The following is a 14,302-nucleotide window of genomic DNA, read 5'->3' on the forward strand; positions in this document are numbered from 1 at the left end:
CTCTCTTTATTTCTAGATAATAACCTCCTGATCAATAAAGCATGTTGATGTCCAGATATCAGCTCTCACATATTGTTGTTATTATCTTTGTCCCTGTAGTTGAACCAGATATTAACATGAAGAAGAAACTAAAGGAAACGATGGTGTAATAACGTCTCTGGGCCTTAAACACGATCAGATCAAAATGTTAGAAGTTGAGAAAACACATTTTAATATCCTGACTAAATTAATATTCATTACAATGTGACAGAACTATCTGCAGTCGCGGAACATTCTCCGAAAAAAGGAAGCAAGACACAAGACTGTTGGTTGAACTCTGGATGAAGGGTGTTTTATTTTATTTTTGTATTTTTTTTTGTATTTCGCAGATTTACGGACCCCCTCCCCCGGGTCCGTATGTTTTTTTGACACATTCAGGCGGTATGTACTTGAAATTTGCAAGTATCTCACAGAGTGTCCTATTAAGGGTTAATGGCGGCGGAGAGATCAGGAAGGAAAGCGCCAAACAGCGATGACGAGTTCCACCCGCCGTCGGCCGCTGATGTGCGGAACTCAGTGGCATAATCGGCCACGCGGCGTCCGGCCCTAGTGACATCAGAGCCCGGGCCGCCTCGCGGCTGGGAGCGCTGGAGTCAAAAACCTCCTCAGGGAGTCAAAAACCTCCTCATGGAGTCAAAAACCTCCTCAGGGAGTCCATGAAGCTCTCCAGGGAGTTCAGCTGGGAGAGTCCCAGTCCAGCCTCCACTCTGCGAACGCCTCCTTCGCTCCTCGGAGGGAAAACTCCCGGCGTGGAGTTCGAAGTGAAGCCCACACTGGACCAGGAACGGTCGGCACCTGCACACCTCACCGGAGAATCAATCCGGCGGCGCCTCCAGGGGAGCAGCTGGAGCTAAGAGACCACAGGAGAGGAGGAGCAGCAGGAGTTATCACCGGAGGTGAAAGTACGGAGAGGGTCTCCAGCCGAGTCACCAGCTGCTGGATCTGGGTCCTCAGGGGTCCTACCTCCTCCCGACCGAGGCCTGGAGACTCTGTTGGCGGTCCTTGAGCTCACTGACCACCAAACAGACAGCTGAGCCTCCTGCTGGTTCTCCTGGACAGAAGCTCAGACTCAGTCTGCTGGGTCCGTGGCTGCCAGATCGGACTGTTACACATTACAGATACGGGACTCAAACGCATAAAACTTTTAGAATCACCTCACTGACGCTGTTTTAACCCTTCAGAGTACCAGGTGTTCTACTCTCCAGTGTTTTCCTCGTGTGCTCTTTGGTTTTGACCCTTGCCTGTTTTTGGACTCTGCCTTGCCCCCCTTTGGATGGTTTGCCTGCCTTGCCCCCCTTTGGATGGTTTGCCTGCCCGTGTACCGAACCATTGCCTGTGATTAAACACTGGTTGCCTCCTGCATCTGCCTCCAGAGTGTGCAGCACAGATACAGGACTCAAACGCAGCACGCAGCAAACCATCCAAACGGGGGCAAGGCAGAGTCCAAAAACAGGCAAGGGTCAAAACCAAAAAGCACACGAGGAAAACACTGGAGAGTAGAACGCATGGTACTCTGAAGGGTTAAAACACAGAGTCAGTGAGGTGATTCTAAAAGTTTTATTTCTCAGTCAGAGAAACTCTCTGGCCTGACATACATACATGTATACATATATATATATATATATATATATATATATATATGTATACATGTATGTGTGTATATAATATTATTATCTATGTGGAGCAGCACACTAACTGGAGAGTTTCCAGGTGAATCTGAGAGACAGAAAATCAATAAATGATACTGAACCTGCTGCAGGCTGCACACACACACACACACACTCACACACACACTCACACACACACACAGACACACACACACACACACATAGAGGCACCACTCACACACACACACACACAGACACACAGACACACACACACACATAGAGCACACTCACACACACACATAGAGACACACACACACACACACACACACACAGAGACACACACAGCGAGACACACACAGACACACACACACACACACAGAGACATGCACACAGACACAGACACACACACACAGAGACACACTCACACACACACACACACAGATGTGTGTGTGTGAGTGTGTCTCTGTGTGTGTGTGTCTGTGTCTGTGTGCATGTGTGTGTCTGTGTGTGTGTGTCTCTCTGTGTGTGTGTCTGTGTGTATCTGTGTGTGTGTGTGTCTGTGTGTGTGTCTGTGTGTGTGTGTGTCTCTCTATGTGTGTGTGTGTGTGTGTGTCTATGTGTGTGTGTGTCTCTGTGTGTGTGTCTCTATGTGTGTGTGTCTCTCTATGTTTGTGTGTGAGTGTGTCTCTGTGTGTGTCTCTCTATGTGTGTGTGTGTGTGTGTGTCTCTCTGTGTGTGTCTTTATGTGTGTGTGTGAGTGTGTCTCTGTGTGTGTGTGTCTCTCTCTGTGTGTGTGTGACTGTGACTGTGTGTGTGTCTCTCTATGTGTGTGTGTGTGTGTGTGTGTGTGTGACAGGAAATGCCTGCAGATGTATCCTCCTCTGCAGCTGTGTGTGTATTTATATATGTTTGTGTGTGTGTGTGTGTGTGTGATTAAATATATATAAACGGTATAGTGATGAAGAGGATGAAGAGGAACAACAGCAGCTCCAACTGACAACAACACACACACGCTGATGTGTAGCTCATATAACAACACTAACACACACATCTGTCTGTTTACATCATTCATTCTCTCATTGACTCCTAGCGGTCATTTAGAGTTATTGTAATATTATTATTATAACTTTAGAAGAAGATACAGATGAGGAAAACAACACACACACACGCACGCACACACACACACACACACACCACTTTAACATCTGAAAATATTAATGTTACTTTCATTTGGTGGGTTGAGGACACACACACACACATAAAGAAACAGACACACACACACACACACACATATTAGTGACTCTCAGGGTTTAGGTGATGAAGTCGACAATTAAAGTAACAGATCGGTGTGTAGGTGTGTGTGTGTGACTGTGTGTAACTGTGTGTGTGTGTGTGTGACTGTGTGTGTGTGTTTGCATTTGTGTGTGTGACTGTGTGTGTTTGCATGTGTGTGTGTGACTGTGTGTGTTTGCATGTGTGTGACTGTGTGTGTTTGTGTGACTGTGTGTGTTTGTGTGAGTTTGTGTGACTGTGTATGTGACTATGTGTGTGTTTGTGTGACTGTGTGTTTGTGTGACTGTGTGTGTGACTGTGTGTGTTTGTGTGACTGTGTGTGTGACTGTGTGTGTGTGTGTGCATGTGTGTGACTGTGTGTGTGTGCGTGTGTATGCGTGTGTGTGTGTGTGTGAGACTGTGTGTGTGTGTTACTGTGTGTGTGTGCGTGTGTATGTGACTGTGTTTGCGTGTGTGACTGTGTGTGTGTGCGTATGCATGTGTGTGTGTGTGTGTGTGTGAGAGACTGTGTGTGTGTGTGAGAGACTGTGTGTGTGTGTGAGACTGTGTGTGTGTGTGTGTGCGTGTGTATGCATGTGTGTGTGTGTGTGTGAGACTGTGTGTGTGACTGTGTGAGACTGTGTGTGTGTGTGTGCGTGTGTATGCATGTGTGTGTGTGTGTGTGAGACTGTGTGTGTGACTGTGAGTGTGTGTGTGTGTGTGTGTCTGTGTAGATCACAGGATACAGCTCCTCTCTTCCCATGGGAGAGTTCAGAGGTCGTGACTCAACATTCACACAGCTGAAATAAATGTCGTCCACAAACACACACACAGATACACACACACACACACACACAAAACAAATCAAACAATTCAGTTTCCCATTATTCTCTGTCAGCATATGGTTCCACTCAGCACAGTGTGTGTGTTTGTGTGGTGTCAGTTTGTGTGTTGTGTGTTTGTGTGTGTGACACCATGTGAATGTTTTTATTTCCATACATTTTCTCTCCCATCCAAAGCAGCAGCAGGCCTGCAGCGCCCCCCCGCCTGGCCAGCAGCAGCAACTGATGCTTTTACTTTGAAAACTAGTTTGTTGGTTCTAATTTTCTTTTGAAAACTAGTTTGTTTGTTCTTATTTTACTTTGGAAACTAGTTTGTTTGTTTTTATTTTACTTTGGAAACTAGTTTGTTTATTCTTATTTTACTTTGGAAACTAGTTTGTTGGTTATTTTACTTTGGAAACTAGTTTGTTGGTTCTTATTTTACTTTTAAAACTAGTTTATTGATGCTTATTTTACTTTGAAAACTAGTTGTTTCTAATTTTACTTTGGAAACAAGTTTGTTGGTTCTTATTTTACTTTATAAACTAGTTTGTTGGTTCTTATTTTACTTTGGAAACTAGTTTTCTGGTTCTTATTTTACTTCAAAAACTAGTTGTTTCTAATTTTACTTTGGAAACAAGTTTGTTGGTTCTTATTTTACTTCAAAAACTAGTTGTTTCTAATTTTACTTCGGAAACTAGTTTGTTGGTTCTTATTTTACTTTGGAAACTAGTTTGTTGGTTCTTATTTTACTTCAAAAACTAGTTGTTTCTAATTTTACTTCGGAAACTAGTTTGTTGGTTCTTATTTTACTTTGGAAACTAGTTTGTTGGTTCTTATTTTACTTTGGAAACTAGTTTGTTGGTTCTTATTTTACTTTGGAAACTAGTTTGTTGGTTCTTATTTTACTTTATAAACTAGTTTGTTGGTCCTTAATTTACTTTGAAAACTAGTTGTTTCTAATTTTACTTTGGAAACGAGTTTGTTGGTTCTTATTTTACTTTGGAAACTAGTTTGTTGGTTCTTATTTTACTTTGGAAACTAGTTTGTTGGTTTTTATTTTACTTTGGAAACTAGTTTGTTGGTTCTTATTTTACTTTGGAAACTAGTTTGTTGGTTCTTATTTTACTTTGGAAACTAGTTTGTTGGTTCTTATTTTACTTTGGAAACTAGTTTGTTGGTTTTTATTTTACTTTGGAAACTAGTTTGTTGGTTCTTATTTTACTTTGGAAACTAGTTTGTTGGTTCTTATTTTATTTTGAAAACTAGTTAATTGATGCTTATTTTACTTTGAAAAGTAGTTGGTTCTTATTTTACTTTGGAAACTCATCAACAGAAAACGGTAAACAAACTGAAGACACAGAGACGAGAGACACAAAATGAATGTTTTAATGTTTCTACGTTAGAAAACAGAGTTTCTCAGTCCACAGTCCTGTGTGTGTGTGTGTGTGTGTGTGTGTGTGTGTGTGTGTTCAGGCTGCTTCGTCGTCACTTCCTGCCAGGCTGCTGTCTGTAGAGTCTGCTTCCTCTGGTTCTGGTTCTGGTTCTGGTTCGGGTTGTGTGGGTTGTGTGGGTTCCGTGGTGGCGGTGGCGCCCTCTGCTGGCCCGGTGGCGTTGGCGGCGTCCTGTGGAGCCGGTTTCCCTCCCTCCAGGAAGGAGGACCAGCCCTTCAGACGCTCCTCACGCTCCCTGGTGGTCTCCTCCACCTGGTCACACACACAAAGATTAGTAATCAATAGTTGCTTTAATCATTGGTACGATGCTGTGTTTCCTCCTGTTAGTTCAGATCAATAATCAGTAATCACTAATCAGTAATGACCTGGTAGTCGGTGGCTCCGTCCCAGAGCAGCGCCGTCAGCTGGCGTCCTCCGAACCAGCGCCCGTTAAACGACTGGATGCAGGCGTCGGCTTGCTCCGCCTCCTTAAACGCCACCGAGGCCACGCCGTCAGGATGTCTCTGCAGGATTTCAAAGTAAAATTAGAACCAACAAACTAGTTTATAAGATAAAATAAAAACCAAGAAACTAGTTTACAAAGTAAAATAAGAACCAAGAAACTGGTTTATAAAGTAAAATGAGATCCAGCAAACTAGTTTTCAAAGTAAAATAAGAATCAACAAACTAGTTTTCAAAGTAAAATAAGAATCAACAAACTAGTTTTCAAAGTAAAATAAGAATCAACAAACTAGTTTCAAAAGTAAAATAAGAATCAACAGACTAGTTTCAAAAGTAAAATAAAAACCAAGAAACTAGTTTCCAAAGTAAAATAAGAACCAAGAAACTAGTTTCCAAAGTAAAATAAGAACAAACAAACTGGTTTATAAAGTAAAATAAGATCCAGCAAACTAGTTTTCAAAGTAAAATAAGAATCAACAAACTAGTTTTCAAAGTAAAATAAGAATCAACAAACTAGTTTTCAAAGTAAAATAAGAATCAACAAACTAGTTTCAAAAGTAAAATAAGAACCAACAGACTACTTTTCAAAGTAAAATAAGAACCAAGAAGCTAGTTTTCAAAGTAAAGGTCTATGGGTCAGTATCCTGGTTTCTCTGTGACTCACATCAAACAGGATGACCTTCTTCACCTCCCCGAACTTCTCACACTCCGTCCTCAGGTCCTCCCGGTACTCGTTCAGCTCCAGGGGGTCCTCCTACACACACACACACACACACACACACACACTGTTACACTGGGGGAGAGAGTGTGTGTGTGTGTGTGTGTGTGTGTGTGTGTGTGTGTGTGAGTGTGTGTGTACCTCAAAGTCACTGGGGTGGAACATGTTTCTGATGATGACGACTTTTTCGTGTCTCTTCCTCACTTCCCCCTGCTTCTCTGGCCTCCAGTCCAGCTGTCTGCACACACACACACACACACACACACACACACACACACACACACACACACACACACACACACCGTCAATTAGGATAAGTTTATTTGTTTTGATCCAGTTAAATGATAAGCTGATCTCATGAGACAGAACCCCAGCGTTACTGAGTACATACAGCATGTCATTGGTAAAATTTGAAAATAAAAGAGGTCCTAGACAGCTTCCTTGGGGGACTCCACAGTCCAGCGCCATTAAAATATACTCTCTGTGGCCTGTCAGACAAATAGCTCCTAAGCCACTGAATTACAGAGGAGTCAAAAGCATATCTTAGAAATCAAAATGTCATGGTGGATAACATCAAAGGCAGCACTGAACCCACAAGCACCGAGTCATCAATCGATTAACCAGCTATCTGACTTTTGTGTCATTGCAGACACTATTAGCATGTTGGAACATGGTTGTTACATCATTGTAGTGGGGCAGATAACCAGAAGGATTGTGCATTTTATGATAAAAGTGTCAGATTTGGTACACTTGTAGCCAAAGGCATATAGAAGAAAATTAGATGTGGCGGCCATCATTAACAATAGATAATTGGTGATAGAAACTTTTGGTACAATTATAGCCAAAGACATGGGGAACATGTGGAGGGATCAAGACTTTTCAATATGACAAAAATTAAATGTGGAGGCACGACAAATTTTCAATATTGCGGCCATTTTTCAAGATGGCTGCCAGTGACGACTGTTTTTAGATTAAATTTCACATTAACAATAGATAATAGGTGATAGAAACATAAATTGTGGTGCATTTATAGCCAAAGACACGGGGAACATCTGGAGGGGTGTGTGTGTGTGTGTGTGTGTGTGTGTGTGTGTGTGTGTGTGTGTGTGTGTGTGTGTGTGTGTGTGTACTTCTGCTGCTGCTGCATCTTCTTCCTGTAGTCTTTGTTCTTCTTCTTCTTCTTGCTGGAGTCGTACTGACCCTTCAGCTCAAAGCGCGCCGCCTCCACCCGCAGCCTGTAGCCACGAACCTCCGAGTCATCGATGAGACGCATCGCCAACGCCACCGACTCCTTCTGCTCACACACACACACACACACACACACACAAACACACACACACACACGGTCAGGGCCTGCAGACTGCCTGGCAGACGGCACCGAGGGACAGACTAGCTGTATCCCAATGTGAAGGATCCTACCAAGGAAGGAGTCTACCAAGGAAGGAGCCTACCAAGGAAGGATCCTACCAAGGAAAGAGCCTTGACATTGGGATACAGCTTCAGCCTGTCAGGCGGTGCTGAGGGACAGACCGCCTGTCAGACGGTGCTGAGGGACAGACTGACCTTCAGGTAGCAGCAGAGGCCGTCCCCCTTCAGGTTCCCCTCTCCGTCCTTGTACAGTTTCACCTTGAACTCCTCGGTGATGGGGTCCCGCATCACGATCCCACATTTAGACATCAGCTCAGCAAACTCCTCAGAGCTGATGTCAGGAGGCAGGCCTACAGACAAACAGACAGACAGAGTAAAAAAGTAAAATAGGAACAAACTAGATTTCAAAATAAAATATGAACCAACAAATTAGTTTTCAAAGTAAAATAATAACCAACAAAGAAGTTTCAACCATGTTTTCCTGTGTTCTCCCCCCTGTGACTCACTGCTCTCCGTTTTTATATATAAAGTAATTCTCATTATTAAATTATTCCAAAACTATCACCCAGCTCGTCGTCTGACAGGTTTCTTCTTGACCAAAAGACTAGAAGCGTCTGTGACACCAACCTGACACGTAGACGTTTGTGTTTTTAGTGTCATCGATATCGAACCATCCTGCAAGAACACAGAGGAAAAAGAAAAGCCTTTATCACACGCTGTTAATTCAAACTTCATGTTGAAATGCTGAATATGAATCTGAGATCGAGAAGACAAAATGACTAAAAAAACACAGAAGACACAAAATAACTAAAAAAGACACAACAAAAGACACAAAACTAGAAAATGTCCTGTGAAAGGGCCACTACTGCCGGTTTGTGTACACTATGATGAGATTCTTCAGAGATTTATAACAATTAATACTAGTAATGTTATGATACTATATAATATACAAGGAGCACACCTACAACAAGCATTCCTTTACAAATATTTATTTATACAGCAGCCAGAGGTGGACAGACTGGAATTTCTGGCCTCGAACAGAAAGCATTTTTGGCAAAACCATAATACCTATCATTGATCCGACTTCACTTTGAGCGTCCTGAGTTCTTCCTGAACGTCTACATATGTTTTTGTGAAGGAAAATGAAGAAATAGCTTTGTTAGAGCGATCTGAAAAACTGTTAAATATATTTTTCTACAGAAATCTCCCTGCGTTTTTAATATGGGAGCCAATGAGGCTGTTGGTGGTGTTGGTGGATCATCTGTGCGTCCTACGCCCAAACTATAACTCTGACAGCTTTACCAGAGGATTGTGAGGGAGAAGACTAATTTTCCTACGTTTCTATGTATAAATTATTTCTGTAGAGTGGAATTTGCGGCCTGGAGCGCAGTTTTCAAATGTATTTTTTGACAGTTTTTTCTCTCCCTCTACACTCTGGTGATGATGTCACACACTCTGACACGAACATTCCGTGCAATACACACCCATTTTAATCTCAGAATTTCTCCAAAAATGATCATGGTCATTGAACAGGGATTGATAAAAAACTATATGACCTATCGAAACGTGGATTAATACGCCGATACACAAGACTTGTGTCTACTGTTTAAAGTTTAAATGGAGTCTCTAGGTGAAATTATGCTGGAGGAGTAGACGTTTAAAAATCTACAATTATTTTTCTTTAACGCTCATTTTTTTGGCCGTCACATTCACTTCAATGCAAAATTTTGCTTAGTTTTTCGCGAAAAATTCGTATTCCGTAGAGAAAAGTAATAGCACACCGATCCCGATCAAACCGCACGTTTTGGTATGTTATTTGTAGACTAGTAGTGGGACGAAATTGCGTCCGGAAGAGGAAGAAGAAGAAATCCACAGTATAACAGTAGTGCTCGTGCGATTGCCCCGTGGCCCTAATGACTAAAAAGACACAACAAAAGACACAAAATAACTAAAAAAAGACACAAAGTGACTGAACATGATGATTGTGACTGCAGGTTGTGGTCGTCCTTTACCTGCCTCTGCTTTCCTCTTCTCCCCTTTCTGTTTGCCGTCTTTAGCCGGACTCTCCTGTGGCTCCGGGGCCGGCTCTCCTGCTTTCTGCTTGCCGTCTGGTTTGTGGTTGCCGTCTGGTTTGTGGTTGCCGTCTGGTTTGAGGTTGCCGTCTGGTTTTTTGAGGTTGCCGTCTGGTTTGGCGGCGGGCGGGTCGGAGCTGCTGAGTGCAGCGGGGTCTGCGTGGGGATCTCCGTCCTGTGTGAAGCCGTAGTTGGCCTGGTACGCTGCTATGAAGTCTTCTGTTATCTGGAGAGGAAAACACACTTCAACCCAAAAAAGTCTCCAGAAGCTCCAAATCATTCAGACTTCTTCATCACATCCAGACTAGAAAACAGTAAAACTGGAGACAAGCTCAAATAGATTTAGTATAAAATTATAGAACTGGATGGAACCCTCTTATATGTTAGGTCACATTTGAAACATTTAAAATTCTTTATTGAGCATGATAGTGTTTTGAAAATAAAAAAAAGATTCAAAATCACATTTTATGTTGGACTAAAGGACTAAAAAAGACACAAAATGAGCAAAAATACACAAAGTGATTATAAGAAGACACAAAATGACTAAAAAAAGACACTAAATGACTAAAAAGACACAAAAAAGATTCAGAATCACATTTTATGTTTGACTTAATTAACTAAATCAAACTAAACTAGTTTTTTCCTAAGTAAAATAAGAACCAACAAACTAGTTTCCAAAGTAGAATAATGACCTAGTTATGAAGTAGTAGTATATATAATATATGGGGGTACCTTGGGGAACCAGGCCTTCCTGTCGTGGTCCCAGTCGTACACGGTCCCGTCCTCGGGGTCGGTGTAGGTGAAGGGGTCCGAGCCGTCCTCCTTCCTCTGGCCGTACAGCTCCTGCATCCGCAGCTGCTCCATGAACTCCTTGTTGGCGTTTGGTTCGCCGCTCATCTGCAACAACAACAACAACAACAACAACAAGGTGAAAAAGATCCGATCAACGAGTCTTTACACCAGGGGTCTCACACTCTAATTACCTGGGGGCCGCGGGAGGCAGTGTCAAAATGACCAAAAAAAGACACAAAATGACAAGAAAAAAAATAAATTACTTAAAAAAAGACAAAATTACTAAAAAGACAAAATGACAAAAAAAAAAGGCAAAATGACAAAAAAATACACAGAATTACCAAAGACACAAAATTACTTTAAAAAAAGACACAAAATGACAAAAGACAAAATGATTAAAAAATACACAGAATTACCAAAAAAGACACAAAATTACCAAAAAAGTAATTAAACACGGTAAAGTGCCATATAAAACTGACATTAAACTTTCATATCAAGTTGGGGGCCACAAAATATCATAATGAGGGCCACAATTGGCCCGCGGGCCGCCAGTTTGAGACCCCTGTTCTACACACTTCAGCACTTTATGGGTGATTGTCATGAAGCCAGTCTAAGCCAGATCCTGTTTACACAGAGCAGAGAGGACAGGAGAGGCTGTTTACACAGAGCAGAGAGGAGAGGACAGGAGAGGCTGTTTACACAGAGCAGAGGGGAGAGGACAGGAGAGGCTGTTTACACAGAGCAGAGAGGAGAGGACAGGAGAGGCTGTTTACACAGAGCAGAGAGGAGAGGACAGGAGAGGCTGTTTACACAGAGCAGAGAGGAGAGGACAGGAGAGGCTGTTTACACAGAGCAGAGGGGAGAGGACAGGAGAGGCTGTTTACACAGAGCAGAGGGGAGAGGACAGGAGAGGCTGTTTACACAGAGCAGAGGGGAGAGGACAGGAGAGGCTGTTTACACAGAGCTGAGAGGAGAGGACAGGAGAGGCTGTTTACACAGAGCAGAGAGGAGAGGACAGGAGAGGCTGTTTACACAGAGCAGAGAGGAGAGGACAGGAGAGGCTGTTTACACAGAGCAGAGGGGAGAGGACAGGAGAGGCTGTTTACACAGAGCAGAGAGGAGAGGACAGGAGAGGCTGTTTACACAGAGCAGAGAGGAGAGGACAGGAGAGGCTGTTTACACAGAGCAGAGGGGAGAGGACAGGAGAGGCTGTTTACACAGAGCAGAGGGGAGAGGACAGGAGAGGCTGTTTACACAGAGCAGAGAGGAGAGGACAGGAGAGGCTGTTTACACAGAGCAGAGAGGAGAGGACAGGAGAGGCTGTTTACACAGAGCAGAGGGGAGAGGACAGGAGAGGCTGTTTACACAGAGCAGAGGGGAGAGGACAGGAGAGGCTGTTTACACAGAGCAGAGAGGAGAGGACAGGAGAGGCTGTTTACACAGAGCAGAGAGGAGAGGACAGGAGAGGCTGTTTACACAGAGCAGAGGGGAGAGGACAGGAGAGGCTGTTTACACAGAGCAGAGGGGAGAGGACAGGAGAGGCTGTTTACACAGAGCAGAGAGGAGAGGACAGGAAAAGCTGGAGACAGGACAATACTTCAATAAGAGGAGAAAACTGGTTTGTGACCTTATTTGGTCATTTTGTGTCAACTCTTTCTGGTTTCTGTCATTCTCAAAGTCAGTAACTGTTATTCTGCACAGATTGTGCTGAGTAGAGCTGCAGGATTTATAGATTTAGTGGTGTAAACAGTAACCTGTTAGTGGTGTAAACAGTAACCTGTTAGTGGTGTAAACAATAACCTGTTAGTGGTGTAAACAGTAACCTGTTAGAGGTGTAAACAGTAACCTGTTAGTGGTGTAAACAGTAACCTGTTAGTGGTGTAAACAGTAACCTGTTAGTGGTGTAAACAATAACCTGTTAGTGGTGTAAACAATAACCTGTTAGTGGTGTAAACAGTAACCTGTTAGTGGTGTAAACAGTAACCTGTTAGTGGTGTAAACAGTAACCTGTTAGTGGTGTAAACAATAACCTGTTAGTGGTGTAAACAGTAACCTGTTAGTGGTGTAAACAATAACCTGTTAGTGGTGTAAACAATAACCTGTTAGTGGTGTAAACAGTAACCTGTTAGTGGTGTAAACAGTAACCTGTTAGTGGTGTAAACAATAACCTGTTAGTGGTGTAAACAATAACCTGTTAGTGGTGTAAACAATAACCTGTTAGTGGTGTAAACAGTAACCTGTTAGTGGTGTAAACAATAACCTGTTAGTGGTGTAAACAATAACCTGTTAGTGGTGTAAACAATAACCTGTTAGTGGTGTAAACAATAACCTGTTTGTGGTGTAAACAGTAACCTGTTAGTGGTGTAAACAATAACCTGTTAGCGGTGTAAACAATAACCTGTTAGTGGTGTAAACAGTAACCTGTTAGTGGTGTAAACAGTAACCTGTTAGTGGTGTAAACAATAACCTGTTAGTGGTGTAAACAATAACCTGTTAGTGGTGTAAACAATAACCTGTTAGTGGTGTAAACAATAACCTGTTAGTGGTGTAAACAATAACCTGTTAGTGGTGTAAACAGTAACCTGTTAGTGGTGTAAACAATAACCTGTTAGCGGTGTAAACAATAACCTGTTATGCTCCATATACACCAGGAGACTTTGAGAATAGAGACTGAGAGACTCCTGGGAGACCATCGTGTCCCATCTAAAGACTGTTTACAGTTTCTAGTCTCACACTGAGATTCTACCAAGACTGGGAACCTTTCAGGGTCAATATTTACAAGACTACAACTAGACTTCCTTTAGCATGTTTACCTACCATGCAATTTTGTGTGTGCAGTGGTTTGTGTTGAAAACAACAACAATAAAAAGAGAAGACGCCACAAAATGCCCCTCACAAAGCTGAAAAAGGGTTTCTGTTTTTATCACATGAAAAGTTGACTATTTTACAGTAAAAACAGATTTAAGGAAGAATAAAGGAAAGGAACATTTAGAAATGAATTCATCATATTCATTTATGTCCTATTTATTATAATAATTACATTTATCAGCTCTATCAGTTTTCATTTAGTTAATCACACATTAATCATGGATTATTAATGACTTATTTATGTCTACATGTAACTGGGTCTGCTTGCTGACCTCTTTACTGAGAAACAGCGCCCCCAGAATCCCGCTAGTGGCCGTAAATATATTGCATCTCTATATGTGTATTGAGGACTGAGTTTACTACATTATGGTGATGTTTCTTTTCCTGTAGAACTGGTTTTACTGGCCGGACTTCCAGTTTCTAGTCTGGGACTGGGGACTGGTTTGGAGTGAGCCCAGTGTTAGTATATATAGTATATATATATTAGTATTAGTGGTGTAAACAATAAGCTGTTAGTGTGACAGCTACATGCTAACTGCTGCTAGCTCCGCTGCTAGCCGCGGGGCTAACGGGGCTAGCTGCTGTTACCTTCAGTCCGTTAAAGCTGCTAGCCGGGAAGAGAAACGCTCCCCGCCGGTCCTCCGGTTAGAGCCGGTCCCAGGCCCGGTTAGTCCCGGTTAGTCCCGGTTATAGAGGCGGTTATAGAGGCGGTTATAGAGCAGGAAGCCTCAGTGCTGCTCCTCCAGCTCTGCTCTCATCTTCGTTAACAGCTAACGTTTGTTTTCTACACACACACACACACACACACACACGCTGCCGGCGTCACACCCACTGCGCATGCGCGGCAACA

General features: G+C 42.7%; 1 protein-coding gene across 1 annotated transcript; it reads right to left on the reverse strand.

Moving 5' to 3' along the window:
* Positions 1–4,909: 4,909 nt before the first annotated feature.
* On the reverse strand, positions 4,910–14,241 carry htatsf1 (HIV-1 Tat specific factor 1). Its single transcript, XM_059351867.1, has 10 exons — positions 14,041–14,241; positions 10,525–10,689; positions 9,733–10,018; positions 8,348–8,395; positions 7,916–8,070; positions 7,483–7,646; positions 6,494–6,590; positions 6,299–6,388; positions 5,559–5,696; positions 4,910–5,445 (listed from the first exon to the last, which is right to left on the reverse strand). Exons 2-10 carry the CDS (start codon positions 10,687–10,689, stop codon positions 5,212–5,214), a joined length of 1,377 nt encoding a protein of 458 aa, XP_059207850.1. The 5' UTR covers positions 14,041–14,241; the 3' UTR covers positions 4,910–5,211.
* Positions 14,242–14,302: the final 61 nt, after the last annotated feature.

Source organism: Centropristis striata, chromosome 15, assembly GCF_030273125.1.
Source record: "Centropristis striata isolate RG_2023a ecotype Rhode Island chromosome 15, C.striata_1.0, whole genome shotgun sequence".
NCBI classification, from domain to species: Eukaryota; Metazoa; Chordata; class Actinopteri; order Perciformes; family Serranidae; genus Centropristis; species Centropristis striata.